This window comes from Aedes albopictus, chromosome 3 (genome assembly GCF_035046485.1).
Source record: "Aedes albopictus strain Foshan chromosome 3, AalbF5, whole genome shotgun sequence".
Classification (NCBI taxonomy): domain Eukaryota; kingdom Metazoa; phylum Arthropoda; class Insecta; order Diptera; family Culicidae; genus Aedes; species Aedes albopictus.
Genome location: NC_085138.1, coordinates 101,266,471 through 101,290,165, shown reverse-complemented (window position 1 = coordinate 101,290,165; position 23,695 = coordinate 101,266,471). Strand labels below are relative to the sequence as shown.

Here is a 23,695-nt window from a genome sequence, read left to right as displayed (position 1 = left end):
GGGAGGCGATTTTAACTGTGTGATCCGACAGTGCGACACAACGGGAAATAATTCAAGCCCTGCTCTCCAAGCTACCGTTCAACAACTACGTTTACACGACGTGTGGCCCCTGCTTCGCTCACGTGAGTCCGGTTTCACCTACATCACACACAACGCATCTTCAAGACTTGATCGGCTGTATGTGAGCGCTGGTCTACGAGGACAGCTGAGAACTACAGCTGTTCACGTGTGCTGCTTTTCGGATCATAAAGCCATCACAATGAGAATTTGTCTTCCCATCCCAGACAGAGCCCATGGTCGGGGTTTCTGGTCGTTGCGCCCGCACCTCCTCACTGTCGAAAACATAGAAGACTTTCAACTGCGGTGGCAGTATTGGGTTCGTCAACGCCGCAACTTCCAGTCTTGGATGGATTGGTGGCTGCTATTTGCAAAACCGAAGATAAAATCATTCTATCGGTGGAAATCGAAAATTGCATTTGACAGTTTTTATCGGGAACAGCAGCGGCTCTACGAGCAACTTCAGCGGGCCTATGACGAGTACTACAACAACCGTGCCATCCTGACCACCATCAACCGGGTGAAAGCCGAAATGCTACGTCACCAACGAAACTTTTCCGAAATGTTCGTTCGGATAAATGAAACATTTGTAGCCGGAGAGCGTCTCTCCACTTTCCAGCTGGGAGAACGAGTGCGAAAAAGAACCGTCATCGAGAAGCTGCGCAACGAGAGAGGTGAGATCATCGACAATAATGGCGAAATACAAAACCATATGGTCCACTATTTTACCAATCTCTACGCGCGGGAGAACGTAGAAGCAGATGATAGAGCTGCTTTTCGATGTGAGAGAGTAATTCCCGAGCATGACGTCACCAACGAAGCCTGTATGAATGAAATAACGACCACCGAAATTCTATCCGCCATCCGAACAAGCTCCTCTAGAAAGAGTCCAGGCCCCGACGGACTCCCAAAAGAGTTTTATTTGCGAACATTCGATGTTATCCATCGCGAGATGAATCTCGTGATGAATGATGCCATACGATCCAACTTCCCAGCTCAATTTGTGGAAGGTGTGATTGTACTGGTACGGAAGCGTGGGTCTGGAGACACCGCACGATCATACAGGCCAATTAGTCTCGTCAACTTCGACTATAAAATCTTGTCGCGGGTTATGAAACAGCGGCTGGAAAATATACTTCGCATGCACCACATTTTATCTGATGTACAGAAGTGCTCAAACTCGGGGCACAACATATTCCAAGCCACACTTTCCCTTAAGGACAGAATAGCGCAGTTAAAGGCCAGCAGACGCAGTGGTAAACTGGTATCATTTGATTTGGACAGTGCCTTCGATCGTGTTGATCATCGCTTTCTGTTTAACACACTGACAGACCTCGGCTTCAATACAGATATGGTGACCTTATTGGCAAACATAGCAGCAGGATCGTCGTCCCGTCTACTAGTAAATGGGCATCTCTCCCCACCGTTCCCTATCCAGCGTTCGGTGCGTCAGGGAGATCCACTCTCGATGCACCTTTTTGTGCTCTATCTTCACCCTCTCCTACAACGGTTGGAACAAGTGTGTGGTGCAGATATCATCGTTGCCTATGCAGATGACGTCAGTGCCATCGTCACCGATGTCAACAAACTGAACGAGATGCGTGCTCTATTTAGAGATTTTGGGCGAGTATCAGGGGCACGCTTGAATGAGGAAAAAACGACGGCGATCGACGTTGGAGTCATCAACCCAAACCCAGATATGGCTATTCCATGGCTTCGTACGGAAAACCAGGTAAAAATACTTGGCGTGATTTTTTCTAACTCGGTGCGCGAAATGGTGTCATTAAACTGGGATTCACTCACCACCAAGTTTTCCCAACAAGTGTGGTTACACTCCATGCGCATGTTATCTCTGCATCAAAAGGTGATTCTGCTAAACGTCTTCCTGCTCTCCAAAATCTGGTACATTGCCGCAAATTTAGCACCGACAACGGCGCACATAGCCAAAGTGACAGCCACCATGCGACGGTACCTCTTCCGAGGCATAATTGCGACAGTTCCTATGGCACAGCTAGCACGTCGAATAGAGGACGGTGGGCTTAACTTGCACTTACCTGCGATGAAGTGTAAAGCTTTGCTAATCAATCGTCATATACGTGATATTGACTCCCTACCATTCTACGAGTCCTACCTGAACCAGGCTAACCGTCCCCGAGCCAACATCTCCGAGCTGCCATGTTTGAAACAAATGCGGGACAATATTCCAATCCTGCCTTTTCAAATCCGCCAGAACCCGTCTGCAGACCTTGTCTATCGCTTTTTTGTTAAAGGGACAGATAGGCCAAAAGTGGAAGTAGCAAACAATAACGCCAATTGGAAACGTATATGGAGAAATGTTTCGAATCGCAATCTTCTGAGTGATCGATGCATATAGAAGTCTTCAACAGAAACTTTCAACGTTATTTGGAGGTCAGCGTACATTCCAGTATGCTGATTTGATGCGACCATCTCTCGAACGGATTGCAGCACCGAGCAGAACAATGATTATGAAGATTTTAATTAATTACATCACTTTCATTCAAGAATGCAATGGTAGAGTAGATGTAAATGAGTTAAATTTCAATCTTGATGTCGTAGTTTAAGAAGTTATGTGTATAATTTTAGATAAACCAGAACGACAAATAAATGAACCGTTAAACAAAAAAAAAAAAATTCTTTCGATCAATGATAAGATTTTATATAACATTTTTTTCAACCCATTTCTCACACGACCAAACTATTTAATTTTCCTTCACAGAATCAAGCGACCGTTCCGATTAGCTATGTGCTAGCCTGGAACAACGATGGCTCGATAAAGGACGTCTCCCCTCGTTACATATCTCGCCTGGGCAGCAAAAAGTCCAAACTGCGCGTCGAAGACGCCTGGCTCGAGCAGGCCCTAAAGCCGTACCGAGCGCGGCGGAAAACCCGGCGAGACCGCACCGAAGATCTCAAATTCGACAAACTGCTCAACAAGCGCCCCTTTCCGGAGCAGATCGGAGAGTACAAAAACCACCCGCGGTTCGCCATCGAGCGCCATCTGCTGCGGAACGAGGCCATCTATCCGCGGGATGCCGTTGTCCTGGGGCACATCAAGGACGAACCGATTTACCCGCGGGATTGCGTGCATGTTCTGTTCTCGCGGGAGGGTTGGCTCAGGCAGGCCAAAACGGTTCGGATGTTCGAAGAGCCGTACAAGGTGGTTAAGGCCAAGGCCAAGTACGATCGGTTTACCGGGGTATCCATCACCGGCGGTCAGATGGAACTGTTCGGAGCTTGGCAGGTCGAGGACTACGAACCTCCGACGGCACAGAACGGACTGGTTCCGAGAAGTGCCTACGGCAATGTGGATCTTTTTAAACCGTGCATGCTTCCGAAGGGAACGGTTCACCTCCAGTTGCCAGGGCTGCACAGAATCTGCAAACGCTTGCGGGTGGACTGCGCACAGGCCATTACCGGTTTCGAGTACAAAAACAACGCATGCCAAGCGGTCTACGATGGGTACGTGGTTTGCGAGGAGTTCCGGGATCAGGTCATTGACGAGTGGTACCAGGAGCAGGTTGAACTCGAACGGAAGGAAGACGAGAAACGTAAGAAACGGGTGTATGGCAATTGGAAGAGATTAGTGATGGGATTGTTTATCAGGAAGAAGTTGAAAGATCGTTACAATTTCGATAACATGTAACATTTACAAACATGTAGTGCAGCGTAATGTCCTTATTTTCTGTTTGTATGTATATTATTTGTATTCGTTATCATGTTCAATATATGTTGAATGTATATTTCAGTATTAAGCAAAAGCTATCTTTGGGTTCTATTAAAATGTCACATTCCCTCCCACAAACAAATTAAGTGAAAACTCTTTGTAACGATAACACAGTATCAACAATGACCGAGTGTGATTTTGGATGGAAAGTGGAAGTGTCGCTTTTTTCATTCGGATCGGCCGCGTGCGCGTCTTCGTCGTTGTTGATTTTACTGTGCTTATCTTCGTACGGGGCGGTTTAGTGTGATTTTTTAGGCAAAGTGAAATGCTTCTGAAATGAAGGTGGGGGCTGGCTCACCAAAACTTCCGGTCCGCTTTAGTGCTTTATGCATCATTGTGGCCAGGTGTTGTTCTAGTTTTTCCAGCTGTATTGTAAAGCATGAGCGGTGATCCTTGGCATTCTTGTGTAAATTGGGGTACTCGGAATGTTGATCGATCACCGATTATTGCTGGCAGATGCAGTGGAAAGTTTGTCTTAATACGTATCAATCGTCTCTGACAAACGAGAAAAACTGACCTCACTGATTACTAGAGGGTCTTGTTTCCCGGACTGAAAAAAATCCCGGGATTCGGGATTTTTATTTTTCAAATCCCGGGATTTCCCGGGATCCCGGGAAAAATCAAAATTTTCCTAAAACTATATAAAAAAGAAACGGAATAAATTCTAAAACATTTTTAGCAAATTTTATAGACAAATCAAAACGTTAAAATCACCTATTTTCCCAACTACACTATCAAACAACTCCGGTGTAGTTTTTATTGGCAAAAATAGTTTTCAATATTGGCCCAAGAGTACCCCATGATCTCACAACAACAAGTGATAGGAGAAATTCCAAGAGAAGATCTCGTTTGTCTTAAGATATTTCTAAAGATATTTTTATTCATGGAGGTGTGGAAAAAATACGTGAATCCATGTTATTCCTTGGAGCAATTCCGACAATTTCTCTGACAGAGTTTGAGTGAAATTACAACCTTTTTAAAACATTTCAATAGTAACTATTTTAGGATTTTTGTCAACATTTTGATTTTCAAAGAATTCCTTTTTGAACAAATTCATGTAAAAATGCCAGAATTCCTGTTACCTTTATTTGATTGAATATATCAAGGAACAGTTGGCAAAAATCCTGATCAATTAACGGCCAGTGCTGCTTACAAATTCTTGTGGAATTGTGTACATCATTCTGAAAAATCCTTTGAAGAATCTTGAAAAGCTTTTCTAAAAATTGTTGAATTAAATCTTTAAGAGATGCTTTTAAACATCCAGGAGTTTCTATTAAAAAAAACTTTAACCTCTTCTTCTTCTTCTTCTTGGCGTAACGCCCTCACTGGGACAAAGCCTGCTTCTCAGCTTAGTGTTCTATGAGCACTTCCACAGTTTTTAACTGAGAGCTTCCTCTGCCAATGACCATTTTGCATGTGTATATCGTGTGGCAGGCACGAAGATACTCTAGGCCCAAGGAAGTCAAGGAAATTTCCTTTACGAAAAGATCCTGGACCGACCGGGAATCGAACCCGTCACCCTCAGCATGGTCATGCTGAATACCCGTGCGTTTACCGCCTCGGCTATATGGGCCTTTAACTTTAACCCTCTAATACCCAATCCCGCCTTTAGACGGGGTATAGTTTGAGCATTTTTGTAATTTTTGTTTCGTGGAAAATGGATTTTTTTATATTTTTGGCTGATATTTGGGACTGTTCTGTATATCTCAAAACGGTTTTTGATATATTTTAAAGCGTATTAACATTTTTTAAAAATCATTGAAAAATTGATGTTTTAGTCACCTTTTAGAAGTCATTGTTTATTTTGTATTGAATCGCTACAATTAACATATTTTAATTTTTTCCCAAATCATTCTATCCGTGTTTAATAGTTTAAGGGAATCGAATACACTCTAAAATTATTTTCCTTAAAATTACACGGAAAATAAAATTTTCTGTGAAAAAAAATTAAAATAATAATAATTCAACAATAATCATAAAATCTCAAAATGTTTTCATCTCAAAAAATCCGTCCCCCAAATAGGCTTCCAGGAAAAATATAAAAGTGTGGGGATGTTCAAAAATAAAAATTAGAAAAATCAAAAACTGAAATTCACGAAATCGAGAATTAAAAAGAATCATCTTCCAAAACATGTTTAAATCGATTTTAGATGACGAAAAATGATATTTAGATCAAAATCAAAAATTTGGGTATTAGAGGGTTAACCGTTCCTTCCAAAAACCCTTCTGATCCTTTTGCAAAACTACAACCTTCAAAAATCAATTTTTTTTTTGCTTATTTTGTAAGATATGCTTATTAGGAATGGTAAGGTTATATTTCATATTATATGCTCTGATATGTTAGAAAAATGCCCCTTGAAAAACTCCCTTAAAAAATCCACAGAAAACCTAAATACACAGTGCCTTTTTTGTTGAAATCGAAAACTTTCATCCAACATTTTTACTTGAAATTTCTCCCTTGACTTCTCTAATAATTCTTGTCCACAACTTCTTTTTGAATTAATTGAGGAACTACTTACAGGACTATGAGAGGATCATCTATAGAATCTAAAGAGGATCATCTTCAGAGTCCCAATAGGCTTCTCAGCAGAATCCTATGAGAATTCTCTGCCGAATCCAGGGATGATTCTCTCCTAAGGAGAGTCGCTACAGAACCATGAGGGTTTCCCTGAGTCCTGAGAGATTTTTGTGCAAAATCCTCAAACACTCCTCTCCTGAGAGAGCTCTTTGCTAAATCCTACACACTAAGATTCTGATTTTCCAGCTCAGTATTTTTTTCGCTGAGTTCTGCATTTATTTCATCTTTTTACTGAGTTCTCAACAGCAGATTTAACTCGGTACACTCGGTAATCAATATTTACCGTTCATCAGTAACGATATTAACCGTTCATCTGTAATTTTTGACAATTCATTTGCAGAGCTCGTTAACTTATTTACAGAGTATTCAGTAAAAGGGATAACCGAGCGTACCGAGTTAAATCTGCTGTTGAGAACTCAGTAAAAAGATGGGGAAAATACCGAGCTGATGTTAGTGTGTAAGAGTATTCTCTGCCGAATATTGATAGAATTCCCTGCAGAACATTAAGCATGTTAAGATGATTATCTATAGAACCCTGAGAAATTTCCCCCTTAGAATCCTCACATGTTTCTCTGCAGAGTTACGTAAGTACGACTTAGGGAAAATGTCTCAAGGAATTTCGGCAGAAGTTTTGCCAGGAACTGATTACAAATTTTCCTGAATGACAAGTCTCCAAAAATTCTGCAAATGATTCCTAGCGAAATTTTGCCAAAATTATGTTGGAAATGCGTCAAGCATTTGTCTAGATAGTAACAAATGAAACTGTTGAAAATATGTACCACTTAATTTTCGAAAAACATAAAAAAAAATGCAGAATTGAGGTGGAACGCAGAACGCAGGTGGAACTGAGAATATTTCACATGTATCATAAAAAATCGCAACAAATTCAGCTACGTAAAATGTTGCAAGAAAAAAAATAGTCAGAATCCACATTTTAGTAATTTCCATAGAAAAAGATGACCTCTGGATCTTCCAAATGGAGTAGAATCGAATGCAGTAGTAAAATCATTAATAGAAATGATTTAGAGTGACATATGTTTTAGTAGAAGAAATTCATTTTAACTTTCGGGAAATCCCGGGAAATTTGAGAAAATATCCCGGGATTCGGGATTTTTTTGATCCCGGGATTTCCCGGGATTTTTGTCCCGGGAAATCCCGGGCAAGACCCTCTACTGATTACCTGTCTCTGAGCCAAATTTGGTATAGAGTCTTCAGTCTCCGATTAATCGCTTCATGTTTGATAGAGGTTTTTAATCCAATGGGTTACATAGCCGCTATCCGAATGAAGAGAGTAATGTTCCGCGTAATATATCACAAATCAAAAGAGGTACGGTACATTACGTGGAGCGGATATACTGAATTGGGTACCAGACCAAGTCCCTGCTGGGTGGCACGAAATAGGTGAGCCATAGACAATAGAATCGTCAATGTCGTAGGGCATAGTATGTGACTATTGTCGAAACAACACTATTTTTGGTCATTGTCCAACCAAAATCATAAGCGGCGTCTATTTACTCTAAGCGCATAACTATGTTAGGGTCAAGATTAGGATGAAATCATTGGTAAAATTTAATAACACTTTTTAGTTTGTGTAGTTAGTTGAACTAGAGTTAACTTTTTATTGAGACATTTTCTGTAGGTTTATTATGGATTACAATACATTAGCTGTCCTTTAACTGAATTATTTTATAACAGTAAACAACTTTATTCCTTCTTGATAAAAGATGTATTAAAAAAAGCATTTCAATGTGGACAAAGAATTGCCAAACTATACATCTGATCAGATTTTTTTCCGGTATTAAATTGGGGGTGGAGAGTTAAACACTTACGGAAAATAGTTTTTAAATGTCAGACAAACATCACATGAACACAGCTACTAATGAACCAAACCTTCTCTACTGTCTTCTCATTTTGCCGCTTCCTATCCTTAATTGAACTTATCTGACACTAGTTAGGACTGTCTGTGGAAGATCCGGGTTTCTAATTCTGTGTAGGACTTGTTAAAACGGGATGCCTGATATGTACTGCGGACAAATGGTCTGGAAGCACTGAGCAATCACAATTACTGTCGTACTAATCATATGAAATGCATGCTTTTCTACTTACATCCCGAACGTCGCCAACCGGCAAAGAGGACATGACGAAAAAACGCGAGCTGGCCCTAACAAAAACTAGAAATGCGATGAAAATGGTCACCGATGCAACGATATGGAAACAAAATAGATGAGAAATTATCGACCAAATCAAAATCTATGAACATATCGCTAATGTTCTTTATCATTCTTTCTTTTTCTCGTTTCAGCAACAAAATCGAAACCTCTCTACTATCTCTTCATTTTCTGCCTCTTCCCATCCTATTCCCACATCTTCTTATATCCTCTACCCCATCTATTTAATGTATCTGACACTTGTTGGGACTGGTAACGCCAGCGCCTGCCTGTGGAAGATCCCGGTGTGCTAATTCGGTGTAGGACATGTTAACGGGGGAGGCTTAGTAGGTCCACATCTGCCCACAAGCAGATGGGCTGACAGTTGTCGGCCTGGGTGTGGACTGAGCAATTACAATTACAATTACAATTACAAGTGAAATGCTTCTGAAATGAACTGTACCGTCAAACGGGGTGACTTGCAACACTTTTCAGCTTCAACTAACAAAAAATGTTGATTATACTCAATTTTAAAATTAAAACTCTTTGTAAGAGTTTTGATAGCCGGCCCCTCTATTAAATAGAGTGAACAAGTTATAGATGGATTTATTTTTTCATGTTGAAAAAGCTAAATTAGGTCGTTTTTGATACAAGACGTTGTGCGGGGTGACTTGCAACACCCAATGTAAATCCCTTTCCAAACACGCAGATATTAATTTTTAGTTTCAAGCATATTTGATAAGTATTATTGCTACTTTTGTGATATCTTTTGGGTTGACATTCATATTTTTGCATTTGTTTATACATAGGAAACTGAACTGTATTCTTTTCTATGGAAATATTGGGCCCAAAAACACCTAGTTACTAATTGATAATTTAACATAAGCTTTAATAGGGGGATTCACTAAACAACGTAAATCGATTAAACTGATTAAACGTCGCGATCACCAAGGCATCTTTGATTATTTTGTTCGCAAAATCATGAAACATTTCAAATAAGCAGAAAATCATGGCTTACGCAGAAAATTAATAGGGGTACTTACTAAACAGATTAATTTTCTGGGTAAGCCATGATTTTCTGCTCATTTGAAATGTTTCATGATTTTGCGAACAAAATAATCAAAGATGCCTTGGTGATCGCGACGTTCATCAGTTTAATCGATTTACGCTGTTTAGTGAATCCCCCTATTCTGTTTAGTGAGTACCCCTAATGTATTTTTCAGATCATATGATGATCCTCCAGACTGTTACTGGTGAATTATTAATTGAACAACAATATTTCGTTTTTCTGGACTTTGAATTGTTAAGTAAATGAGTGTTGCAAGTCACCCCGTTTAGGTACAATATTTCAAAACATATTATTAAAACAAAGATATAGTAATATTTTTATAAAGTAAAATGGAAATTCATATAGCTCATTATGTATAGAATTCGAATATAGAATATTATTTTTGGGAAATTTTGTTTTCATTCTTTTGTCGGCAACGATTCAGGGCTCACATTTTTGTTTTGTCAAGTGTTGCAAGTCACCCCGTTTGACGGTACGTGATTGAATCTAAATATGTTGAAATTAGAATTTCAGTACTGGTATCGAGCACTCGTTGTAGCCAGACTATCTACTCGAAATCTAGCGACAAACTCGTGTTATATGATGCGGCTACAATGCAGTCACGTGAATTTCCGCTCGACTTGAGTTTCGAAACAGCCTTAAGATCCCAGTGCACAGGGTCAACTGTTTGTCCAAAAAGAATCCAATGCTCAAACATCTTGTTTGACTCGATCGAATTTTCTTTAGTGTTAAACAGTTGTTTGATCTTTAGTTCATTCCTTGTCAAATACAGGGTGAGGAAAAATTATCCTTGTAAAATGTTTTAGTCATATCTTCATTTCCATTTAAGATGTATAAAAATGAGTTTGAAGTTCCTTTGAGGCAACAAAACTCACGAACGGGTGAACCGATCAGGATGACTCTTGCATGGTTTGATTCGTACTCATGGTGGCTGTGTTTATAAATAGTAAAAGTTACGAAAATCATCAAAAACAGTATAAAAATTGAAAAAGTGCTGATTTTTGATGATCTGGGAAGAAAATTAACATGATAGAAATGAAATCAATCTAGAGTGCGGTGCTAAATGAGCGCAGTCTGTCAATCCTCCACAAGATTGGCAAGACAAAGTTTGCCGGGACAGCTAGTTTAAGATATTTTCAGAATATTTACAGTAATGGAAGGTACAATCATATGCGAATTTTTTTTCGTGCTGTGTTTTTGTCATGCTGCTCTTCAGCGTTTTGTATGAATTCGGCCGATGGCAGTGAAAATGTTGCTACCAGGAGGCACGATGCAAGTAGGCCCGCGAGTTTTGATTTAAATGGTGCCGTTATTGATGCGTTCAGCAGAATCGTGATTTGGCGCAACACCAGAAATTTCTTCAGTTGGAAAGTCCCAAAAAAATGACCACGTGGTTTATGGACAGCCCCTTCAACCACACTGGAAACTTGATGACAATGTTCGGTAGCTCTTGCAAATAAATTGCGTCCTAGGTTCTGGTCAACTATCTTTCAAACAATTCAACATAATATCTGTGTAGCGCTGGCCCTGGGCTCAAGAATAGACCACACATAATAATTTATTGAATTTAGATCCGGACAGTTTGAAAAGCAGTGATATTTTGTTGAATAGGGCCTAGGACCATTTGGGCAGGAGCACCTATTTTGGGCACTTGCTGCTATAGCTAAGTCAATTTCAAACCGATTGACTTGAGTTTTTGTACATGACTAGATGTTGTGCGGATCTGATCGTGTCTCAAAAATCAAGTCAATCGGTTTAAAATTGACTGAGTTATAGCAGCAAGTGCCCAAAATAGGTGCTCCTGCCCAAATGGTCCCAGACCCTATCTAGGGAAAAGCACGGCGCACATCTTCACCGTCTGCTTAGCACCGTGTAATGGAGCCCAGCCTTACAGAAATGTCCATCCGTTATCCCAGAAATACTCACGTGCTCACTAGGCCTGTCCACCTTTTCAAAAATGTTCTCTGATTCTCAAGTCCACCCCCATATTTTGATTGTCATCCTAAAAGAAGTAACTGGTCAAAATTTCAGCCAAATCCATTGAAATTAAGAGGTGCATCAAATCAATTTTGTGTTTTTCGACTATTTTTGAACTTCAAAAAATCATAACTACACTAAAACTTGTCAAAACTTAATTCTTTCGGCAGAAATTGAAAGCTATACTTGTTTGCTACAACTTCTCCGAACAACGTGTGCCAATAAAATTGAAGGAAATATGTGTAATTATCACATTTGTGGTCAGAAAAACCTTAAAAAGTTGCTTTTTTGATAGATTTTGTTCTGGAACACCCTAATGAACGTAATAAGTTGGATTTTTCAAAACGGCATCATATTCTCCAATGTTTTTTGGTTATTTGCTTCTTTGACACCAATGCTGTAGGAGTTGAGCAAAAATTACTAAAATTCGTGAAAGCCAAATGTGGCCTAAAAGCTAGCTTTTCGGGTGCAATCACGCTTTGGCGCGCAAAAAGTGGCATCGCGTCAGCACTGATATGATAGCCAACATCTGTCATCACACTTGTTTGTTATCACCCGTAGTAGGGGGTAGCCAAGGCAAACTACAAGGAAGCAAAGCTACTACGTTCAGTACAATTTCGCGCCACAGCGTGATTGCCCCAAAAAAGCTAGTTTTTAGGCCACATTTGGCTTTCCCGAATTTTAATATTTTTTGCTCAACTCCTACAGTATTGGTGTCAAAGAAGCAAATAATCAAAAAACATGAGAGAATATGATGCCGTTTTAAAATATTCAACTTATTACGTATATTGGGGTGTTCCAGAACAAAATCTATCAAAAATTCTACTTTTTAAGGTTTTTCTGATCACAAATGTGATAATTACACATGTTTCCTTCAATTTTATTGGCACACGTTGTTCGGAGAAGTTGTGGCAAACAAGTATTGCTTTCAATTTCTGCCGAAAGAATTAAGTTTTGACAAGTTTTAGTGTAGTTATGATTTCTTGAAATTCAAAAATAGTCGAAAAACACAAAATTGATTTGATGCACCTCTTAATTTCAATGGATTTGGCTGAAATTTTGACCAGTTACTTCTTTTAGGATGCCAATCAAAATATGGGGGTGGACTTGAGAATCAGAGAACATTTTTGAAAAGGTGGGCAGGCCTAGTGCTCACGGTGCTACAGTATCCTTCAGAAGGCGCTTAATTCAGGAACCGCCAATATAAAATTATACACTGAGATAAAAAACACGGATAATTTTTCCTCACCCTGTGTACTTGAGGCCATCACGGAGAAAAATAATTAGTAAATACAAACGAATTTCGGTTTGGTTTAACCGGAGTTTTGGTTTGAATTCGGCACAACCGGCATATTGGTTTAATTTGACTACCCGCGGAAGTTGTTATTAATCAAAATTTTAGGTTGTTTCTCTGACACGTCAGCGGTTAATTTTTACAAACACCCGTTTGAAAATACCGTCGTGTTGGTTGTTTTGTTTTGACAGTCAAGGATATAAACGGTTTTGTTTGTTGTTTCAACTGCCATATACCATTTGTTTTTAACTAGTTTTGGTTTATTTCCAAACCACCATTTACCGTTCAAAACAAACCAAACCATTACTTGAAACTACAAACCCGACCGGTCACCCCCCCCTCCCTACCCCGTCCTTCCCTACCCCTCCCCATTTAATGTGATTTCTGTAATTTTTATTCAAAATAATGGTTGCACAACATGCTTATACTTATTGGAAACATTCAAAATCTCTTTAATGTTAGATTCTAAATAACACAAGCAACTGCTATCTAATGCTGCTCGATACCGAATTACGAGTGACTGCTCGATCTATCATCCACCGAAACACACACCCACATCAAACATTGTCTCATCGGTCCCGAATGTACGGTCAAGGAATATCGCTACCGACGATTCAACGGACGCTGCACGACATCCATCCCGGCCGATCGCTCTGAGGCTCCACCGGCTATCCCATGAAACGTATGCTTCCTCCGGCGTACAACAGAGTCTCTTCTTCTCGTATATTGGATGGTTTCTGACAAAGACCATCGTAAATTGTTGATGATGCAACCTAAGATTAGAAACTAGGTTTTACTCATAGATTAATCAAAATAGTTTCGCCTTACCTTGAATCCAGGTGCAAATACGCGTCTATTACAAATGCTTACAATTTCAAAGTGGGCTTCGGCAGCAGGTTCGGATGGTAATGATGGAAAAGAAACAAACTACAGTTTTAGTTTTTACGAACCAATATGGTAGTTGTTTTTTCTCTAAATAACACATTGGTTTGGTTTTACTGCCAAATTAGTTGAATCGAACTAATATTCTGCTTTGTTACTGAAGTCTAAACAACTCGAGCTTTAGTAATATTAAACGGATGATTTGGTTTAGAATAACAAATCCTTCGTTTAGAACAACCGGCAATGTTTGTTGTTATGCAGTAACTTTTGGTAGTAGAAACAACAAACCAGCTTGTTTATCTGAAACCGCCATTTCTGGTTTGATGCAACAAAAGTTTAGTTCGGAACTACCAATTATTTGGCGTAAAATTCAACAAACCGGTTTGTTGTTTCAAACTACACTGATTTTTCTCCGTGATACAATAAAACATTTGTTCTTGAACTCTATCTCTCTTTATTTTGATGGCCCGTTCAATCGAAATGAGAATAATCAACTGATAACGAGTGTAATATAAGATGTACTGAATAAAGCTGTGATAAAGAGAATGATCACAGCAGGCGATATAGCGCATTTGAATGTGATGCGAACTGTCAAGCAGACAATGTTAGCATCCCTGCTTACGTAGCAACAACTCCAGGCGTCACCCAACCGCGTTCACTCTTGTCACTTGCGAACCGACGTCAGCCTGGGTAAGTTGTGGGGATTTTTTTAATTACCGTACGGATTTGGGCCGAAGGGTCTCAGATTTTCATGAAACTTTTTCCACAGGCAGGGCTCATGGATATGAACAAAAAAATGAGGAAAATTCAGAGTCGCATATTTTCCCGGAAAACTCAGGGGGAATTTTTTTGTTTTCCCCTGACACTACAGTGGAATCACTGGGATTATCCATTTCAGCAAATAATTTTTAATTCTTTTCCAAAGAAAAATACTTACAATTTTGAATGACTGTATTCTAGGAGTTTTACAGTTTTCAGAGCTTTTTTTCTAATCAATTGAGAAGGCCTACTGTGTTTATTATCAGCAGTCCTGTACTTTGGCCTACAAAAGCTAGGTGAGGCTAAGTTGAACACGCTCTTTGTCACCGTGGTGTTGGTTCCGTGCTCAGCGCTCACGTTGCGCTCATGAAGTGGGAACCTATAAAATGAGAGGATAAATATGGCCAGATTCAGAAAGCTCATGGGTGACTTCAACGCGAACGTTAGTTCCGACAACTCGGACCTAGGACTATGAGCACATCATGGCATGCCTGATCTTGAAGAAATGAGTGAGAATGGAAAGATGTTTGCTGAGTTTTATGGCTTTTACGTGTAGAGTTAGCTTTAAGCTAAAATACACATTAATAAAACAAAATGTGTAGAACCGTACACAGCACGACACGGGGTGATTGCGTCACGGATAAACTAATCGATCATATCTGCTGCAGCCAAAAAAAAAAAGGAGAAAGAGCCTTTCTTGATATACGGAACAAACGTAGCGCCAACATTGCGTCTGACCTTGGATAAGGTATCAGGTATCAGTAGGTCGGTTGCAGAAGCACGTTCTCCTCCATTTGGGGAATTTGTGCCATCGCCATGAACACGAGCCTATTTTTACCCGAGTGAGAGGGAAAGGAATAAGAAATGGGGAAAAGAATGGTACGGGAATAGGATCGTCATACACGTATGTATAAGCGTACCACAATGAGTTCGAACAGCGCTCTGAAAAGGGCACTGTATTAGCGCAGAAAGGGTGAATAGGGCCTATAGTTTTTTACGGTTTAGTATTTGCGGAGATATTGTTGAATCCTGAGATCTGCAATTTTAAAGTTTTGTCCAAAGAGGATTCAAAAATAAGAACACATTTTTACTGTTTTATTTATAGAGCCAGAAAAAATTTGACCGATTTAAATGAAAATTTTTCTGTTTGTAAAGTATGCATGTCAGAATGTTGTGTAAAAATTTCATTCAATTTTATTTAGCCGTTACAAAGTTTTTTTTTTCATATTCAAACTGCTACAATTTTGAAAGTATTCATACAAAATGGCTCAAAATTTAACCCTCTTCGACCTTCGTGCATTAGGGTCTGTTCGGCAATAAACACAAGAATTATAAGGCGAAGCACTGGACTGTATTGGGAGGGTATAGCACGGCAGAAGAGAGAACAGGGAATTTCGGACCGCGAGGGAAAAATCACTTTCACTACACTTAACACTTTATTTCTCTCTTTACTGCTATTTACACTTTACATTTCACTTTGGATAATTTCACTTCGCGTTGTTCGAGCCACGCGAACGCTCATCACTTGTTCACTTTAAATTTGCAACTGACTTGCGACCGCGAACGGGTCGCATATATATACCATGATTCAAATATTCCAGAATCACGTGGAAGATTCTACACGCGTGTAGAACCCACGCGAAGCGTGGGGAACCATCATCATCACGCTAGCTGCAGAGCGACGACATTCGATGATGATGATGATGACGGTTGCGGCGGCCGCGCTCGCTGCTGCACTCACGGCAGGATCTCACGGTACTCACTCTCACGCTGTTGGTCGCGGCTGTTCCGTCGGCTCGGGTGAGTGTTTATCTTGTCGGTGGTCGATGATGACTCGGATGCGTTGGTTGGTGTCGGATGCGCAGCTGACCATGCTGCCGCCGTCGTTTGGAGCGTATGTTCGCGAACAGGGTCATTATGACCCCTAAACGTGCACTAGGTGAGCGAGGTGCGCGCAAGCTAATGCACGAAGAAGGTTAACGAAGAACATATTTCAAGCCTAACTTTACCAAACACCGTATCTAACAAAATTCATGAACGGAGAAAATCGAAGGGGAAGTTCGCTGTTCCCATAGCAACTCATACATTGCACATTTCGGAAACGTGAAAAATCCGGGTATTTTTTGACAAATCATCCCCAAAGGTGATTGATATAAGTAGTTCTCAACGAAATTCAGCTCCTCATGTGGAAATCTCATTTTTGTTTACATATGTTACATACGGTGCTTGGTAAAGTTAGGCTTGATTTTGTTTTCCCCTGACACTACTTACTTTGAAAAATCATAACTCAGGAACGAAGAATCGTAGAAACAAAGTTTTTTTTTAGAAAAAGAAAGCAAATTTTCTCAGATATCCAAAAAAAATATGAACTAGAAAAAGTTTACACTGATATATGTTACCCTTTACTGCCATTTACCAGATTTGCTGGTATGTCATAAACATACAAAAAAAAAACTTATAGTTAGAAGGCACAGAAAGTTTCTAATTGACAAATTGAGAGATGAATTCTTGAAAAAAATCGCGTTCTGGTGGGATTCGAACCCACAGAACAGGTAATAATTCTGCGTAATAGAAAGCCAAACTGAACCCGAGCCCTCACCATGAGCATTCCCTTTTTCAAAAACCATCTCTCTCGCTGAAATTTTTGGAATGCACTTTTTTCGTTTTTGAGTAATGGCCAATTTTGTTGAAAAATGTCCAAATGTGCCATAAAAGCCTTTTCCTTGAAAAATCATAACTCAAGAACGAAGCATCGTAGAAACAAAATTTTTTAATGAATATGAAAGCAAATTATCCAATCCAAATCTAAAAAAAATATGAAATGGAAAAGTTTTCCACAAAATTTTTCACCGTTGAGAAAATTCATAAAGAAAAGCCGGAAAAACTATGTCCGAACTCGTGGAAAATTTAAAAAAAAATTTTTTGAGAAGGTAATTTCATAAGCTTTGATCGCTGAAATTTTTAGAATGCACTTAATTTTTGTTTCTGAGTTATGGCAAATTTTGTGAAAAATGGCCATATAAAATAGGCTTACATGGTCATTTTCACATGATTGACCATAACACAGTAACGAGAAAAAAAGTACATTCCAAAAATTTATCATTTAGTGATCATTCAGAGCTATTTTACCGACCAAAATAGTAACAATCTACTTTACCGACATAGTTAGCAGTTGAAAAAATTTCTTATAATTATAATTCATGTTTTCTACTATTGCACCCAGTGCACAGTGGATTTTTTTCTAAGAAAATGTCGTAAAATTGAATATCTCTGGACACCGCTGGAATATCGTCGATCTTTTTTCGTTAAAATGATACTATTTTCATGGGCAATTTGATGGTAGGGTATTCGTTCAATGCCCGTGATTAGTTCTTGCAGTTTTGGTCAAATATAGGTGATTTTACCCTATTTTTAGTGCACTGTAGATATTCACACGTCCGGAATCCAAAGTTACGTATGCACTAAAATTAGGGTAAAATCACCTTTATTTGAACAAAACGGCAAGAAATAATCACGATAACAAAACCTGTTATCAATCAGCTGTATTTTTTCATGTTGATAACTAAATGTAATATAGAACAAAATACTGTATAACTCAATTATTTATCAACTTGAACTCAATGATAACTTAATTTCTTATCATTTTGGTATTCGTGGAGTAAATTTGAGTTATCATTTTTGTTATGTTGGCTCTTAATTCAACCTAAATGATAACAAACTTAATTATGAAACGAATGATAACCAAGTAACAAAACTTGTTATCATTTTGTTATCCGCCTTTGCTCGGGTAGTTCACCCGAAACGCTTACACAGTTTTGCACACCGTCCATCGTTGCTTTAATCAGTCTAGTCAGCTTCCCAGGTATGCCGTTTTCGTCCATGATTCTCCATAGTTCTGCGCGGTCGATACTGTCGTATGCCGCTTTGAAGTCGATGAACAGGTGAAGCGTTCGGACCTGATATTCACGGCATATCTGGAGGATTTGCCGTACGGTAAAGATCTGGTCCGTTGTCGACCGGCCGTCGATGAAGCCGGCTTGATAACTTCCCACGAACTCATTCGTTTTAGGTGACAGACGACGGAAGATGATATGGGATAGCACTTTGTAGACAGCATTCAAAACAGTGATCGCCCTGCAGTTCTCACATTCCAAATGGTCGCCTTTCTTGTGAATGGGGCAGATCACCCCTTCCTTCCACTCCTCCGGTAGCTGTTCGGAGCTGTCAGCCGATGCAGACAGGTGGCCAACTTTTCTGAGCCCACCTTGATGAGTTCAGCTGCGATACCATCCTTACCAGCTGCTTTGTTGGTTTTAAACTGGTGAATGGCAGCCTTAACTTCCCACAGCGTGGGAGTTGGTTCATTTCCGTTCTCCGCTGCATTGGCGTCGTCGTTTCCTCCGTTGCCGTGGTCGTGCCTGCGTTCTCCACGCCATTCAGGTGCTGATCGAAGTGCTGCTTGCACCTTTCGATCAGTGATGGAATTACTCGCATCATGAAGCAACTCGCGAGTGTAAAGCCAACACAAGCCTTACTCACGATGCCGAGAGTAAACAGTGTGTGAGTTTATTCGCACCCGCCTGCTTCGTGAGTAAGAAGCAAAACAAAAACAGAAACACTCATGAGTTTTTATTCGTGAACGACTAGTGGAGGTGCGGGAAGTGCATTTTATTGTGGTTGTAATAGCAAATCCAGTGATTATCCAACATAAACTAATGCTTTATGCTTCATTGTTCTTGAAAAGCAGCACTGCCAGTCGTTAAAATGCGTTTTTTGTCAAAATGCAAAAAAAAACTCACGAAGCTTCACGAATCACATGCGAGTGCTTGCCAGCTTCGTTTACTCACGAATAAAGAAGTGCGAGTATTCTCAGGTCCCTAATGTTTGCGAGTAGGTTTGTTTTGGTTTGTGTCTGCTCAGCTGCAATCTTCATCATTTTCCATCTCTGCTTTCGATCACCTTACGTCCGTCCTTCAAGAGGCTTCCGACTTTATCCCTGCATATTTCGGTTCGCGGCACGAAGCCGTTGCGGGATACGTTGAGCTTCTGATAGAACTTCCGTGTTTCTTGGGAACGGCACAGCAGTTCCATTTCTTCACACTCCGCTTCTTCCAGGCGACGCGTTTTCTCCCGAAAGTGGCGGGTCTGCTGTTTCCGCTTCTGTTTGTAACGTTCCACCAAAGACCCAATATATTGCGTCTTTGGTTCCACGTTCTGTCGGGTCCCTTGCTGCAGCATTACCGCCCTCGCTGCGTTCTTCTCCTCCAAAACCGTTCTGCACTCTTCGTCGAGCCATTCGTTCCGTCGATTTCGTTCCACGTACCCGATGGTGCTCTCGGCTGCGTCGTTGATGGCTGCATTCACTGTACTTCAGCAGTCCTCTAGAGGGGCCTCATCGAGCTCGCCCTCGTCTGGCAACGCGGCCTCGAGATTCTGCGCGTATGCTGAGGCGACATCCGGTTTCTTCAGTGGCTCTAGGATGTACCGTGGCGGTCGCCGGTACCGTACATTGTTGATGACGGAGAGTTTTGGGCGCAGTTTGACCATCACCAGATAGTGGTTGGAGTCGATGTTGGCGCCACGATAGGTCCTGACGTCGATAATGTCAGAGAAGTGCCGTCCGTCAATCAGAACGTGGTCGATTTGAGATTCTGTCTGCTGTGGTGATCTCCAAGTGTAACGATAAGGGAGACTGTGTTTGTAAAAGGTGCTACCCCAAGTAACACACTTGTCACAGAAGAGTCACGGCGGCGCAGGTTTTTCTTACGCAGAAGTCACTTAGACTTACTTCTAACAAGAAAGTGTTTATTTGTTAGCAGTAAGTCACAGTGACTCCGGCGCAACAAAAACCTGCGCCGCTGTGACTCTTCTGTGACAAGTGTGTTACTTGGGACGTATGGCCATATTTTTGGAGGCGGCGAAATCAATGAGACGTAGGCCGTTTCGTTCCTCTGCTGGTGGGTGCTGAACTTACCAGTTGTCGGTCTGAATTCCTCGTCCTGGCATATCCCGGAGATATGCCTGGTGACATTGCTAGAGGAATTCTTGAAGAAATCACTGAAGGAAGCTATGGAAAAATCCTGAGGGAATTCATTGTTGAAGCATCCTTGTAAAAGTATCTGTAAAAAATTTCTGATGGAATCGTGGGAGGAATGCAGCATTTCTGAAGCATTTCTTGGAACAAACCCTGAAACATTCAGGATGAATTTATGAAGAAATCACAGGTTTTTTGATGATGATTAACCTGGGCTTGTTAGGGGAATATCTGTAAATAAAAAGAAAATCGCGTTAAGTACTGTTCCTTTGAATTCCACTAAGAATTTGCATCCTTTGACAGATACGTACGACTCGAGTCAAGTACAAGACACTGAAGACGACCTTACAGTTGAGGTCGAAATACGTATCTGTCAAAGGATGCAATTTTTTAGTGGAATTCAAAGGAACAGTACTTAACGCGATTTTCTTTTTATTCACAGGTTTTTTGCTATTATCATGACGTTTGTTTGAACTATAAGTGATTGGGAACTGCTGCTACTGAGCCGAAGAAACTAGAATAAACGGTTGATGCTGCTGGTGTGCCGTCACAACGGGCACAACAATTTGCTGCTGCTGCTGCTACTGCTGCTACTGGTGGACCATCCGTGTCCTCGCGGTGATAATCGGTTGCAGCCGTTGATTAATCACTCCCGCGGGGCCAACAACATTTTGCCCGTAACGATCACTACCACCACCGCCGGCCATCGCACTCCACTTTCGCTTACGAAGGCCATTTCAATTTAGTATTCTCAAAATATTTGTTCTTAAACTCGGTCTCCCTATTTCGAAGGTCCGTTCAATATCGAAATGTTTTTTTTTAGTTTTTATTTTTGTGTATTTTAACTTAGATGCTAATTCTACACTCATATCGAAATCTGAAAAATTAACTTAAACGAGTAAAATGAGAGAACCGAGCATTCCAACGTGGACCTGTTCTGTAGAAAGTGTAAAAACACCAAGCTGACAAATTGGAATTTTAGTGTGCAGGTTATCAATGGAGTTCCCTTTTTTACCGCTCGTTCAAGTCTTTTGCTGTGAGGATTGTGAGGAGTGTCAAACGGAGGCGCATGGTTATTAGCACCTACTCATATCGATTCAAGACGAAAATCTCTCGATATGGAGCCGCATGGTATTTTTCAACTGCATGCTTTTGTGGTGAAAGCTTCGTGCGATTCACTTTATGGAGTATTTTGGCTATTGCTTACTAGGTGGCAGCATGGGCGGTATGCGAAAGCATTTATGGACAACATAATTATCTACGGATAGAATGAAAGAAGCTCAGAGTAATGGAGCAACATGGTGTTTTATTACAACTAGAAACAACATTTCAGTAACAAATTTTGAAAACGACGTATAATCAATGCTACACCATTGATTATACGTCGTTTTCAAAATTTGTTGCTGATTTATTGATCGTCGCTTTCTTTACTCAAACTAGCGTTGCTCGAATACCTTAATTTTAGTATTTCCCTCGACCGCTGAATGTTATCCAAATCTTCACTAAATTTCTCCAGAGTTGCCGTAGCCATACTACACTTTCCCTTCCATTTATTGCCCTCTTTGCCGGAGATGCTTTCATTGGAGTAAACTTTCCGCCGAACGGATTCGATGACATCTTCAAAGAATCGCGCCAATCCGACGGCCACATGAAGGTACAGCTCGTGATCGTGAATGGTTAGCGGTTTACCAGCGTAACTGTTGAGGGTGGAGATGATAACGTTAACCATTTGCTGCGTGGAGGACGAAAGGTGGGACATGTCGGTGATGTCCGCCTGTAGCACCAGGCGAGGTAGCATGGTGAATACTTTATCCATCAGGCGATCGAACGCATCCCGCTTGAGTCGTGCGTTGAACTTTTGAGTTATTTGTTCTTGTTGTCGGGAATCAATTGGCTGACGGCGACCACTTGGTGGTTGGGGCGTCGGAGGTCGGGTGCAGCAGTCGAGATGTTTGCCTTCAGTTACTTCCCTGTGGGCAGTTTGAATGAAAATATTGTCAGTGGTAGCCATTAGACCACCAATCGTTTTAAAATTAATTGATGAATTCATTACACTGATTCGAATTTACCTGATAATTTTTTGATCGTGCAGCTGTCTTCTCAAGTTGTCCACCTTGCTGGGATCGAGCACTTTCCGGAACTGTTCGATGGTATCCTCCAGGCAGTGGCATTTCGGCCGCGACAATGCATTCCAGCGATGCCCTTCACGGGAGGAAAGGGTCAAACGTTGACTGCCTAAGCTGTTGACTGACGACGTTGGAGAAGGTTTCGGAGGCGGGTAGTATTGCACCCCATCCGGTAGATCCTGGGGCGAGTCATCGATGGTTTCGTAATTATGGTCGTCAAAATTGTCTTCATCGGATAGGCTTTCGGGTTTGGGTTCACTTGATGGCTCAACCACATCTAAAGAATCATTTGCCAAATCTGATGATTCTCGTATTATTTCTTCCGCTGTTTCTTCGGTTATCGGAGCGGAACCACTGGGATTATCCATTTTACCAAATGATTTCTATTTGAAAAAGACTTATAATTTTGAATGACTGGTTTTTACGAGTTTGGTAGTTTTCAGAGTTTTTTGTTTCAATCAATTGAAAAGGCCTACTTTGTTTAAAAATCAGCATTGGGAAAGAAATTGAATCCAGTTGCGCTTGTAATCCAGGACCCTAGCTTGTATTGAGAGTACCTACATATTTATTATCGGCAGGTTTGATCTCTTCGTCATGAGGGAGTTTTGTCGGCCAAATTGCTTAAAACTTGGTCATATAATTCAGCTTGTTTGGGAAAGATTTGAGGCCAACTTTGAGTGCAACAGGTTGCAAAAAAAAAAAAAACCATGACGAAGAGAACGAAACTGCCGAAAATACAACGCAAATTTTCCTGCTTGTTTCAATTACGAATTGAGATGTTAAGTAGAAAACTTATAATTTAACATTGTTCTTTTCTTTAGAATTCAAATAAACTATTTCTTGGATTACATTTCCCAACAAATGTATTTTGGAAATCTCAGAGAAAACTTCTGAAGGCATTTCAAAAGGAACTTGAGAAATCTCTGGAGAAACTCCAAGAGGGAACCACGTAGAAGGAATCTCTAAAAAAAACTCGGAAAAGTACCTGGTGGAATCCCAGAAAGTACTCTCAGATGGAAGCTCGAAG

At 40.5% G+C, this 23,695-nt stretch overlaps 2 protein-coding genes across 2 annotated transcripts in view; one reads left to right on the top strand and one right to left on the bottom strand.

Annotated features, from left to right (window-relative positions):
* Positions 1-3,836, top strand: part of LOC109410929 (DNA repair protein complementing XP-C cells homolog) — a 29,481-nt gene extending 25,645 nt beyond the window's left edge. The window contains exon 4 of the mRNA XM_029874508.2: positions 2,795-3,836. Coding sequence (XP_029730368.2) covers positions 2,795-3,721 — 927 coding nt within the window. The 3' untranslated portion in view covers positions 3,722-3,836. The remainder of the gene's footprint in view (positions 1-2,794) is intronic.
* Positions 3,837-21,950: 18,114 nt separating this feature from the next.
* On the bottom strand, positions 21,951-23,051 carry LOC115261247 (uncharacterized). The gene is made up of 2 exons (XM_029862624.2): positions 22,612-23,051; positions 21,951-22,512 (listed from the first exon to the last, which is right to left on the bottom strand). The coding sequence occupies exons 1-2, from the start codon at positions 23,034-23,036 to the stop codon at positions 21,951-21,953; spliced, it is 987 nt and encodes a 328-aa protein (XP_029718484.2). The 5' UTR covers positions 23,037-23,051.
* Positions 23,052-23,695: the final 644 nt, after the last annotated feature.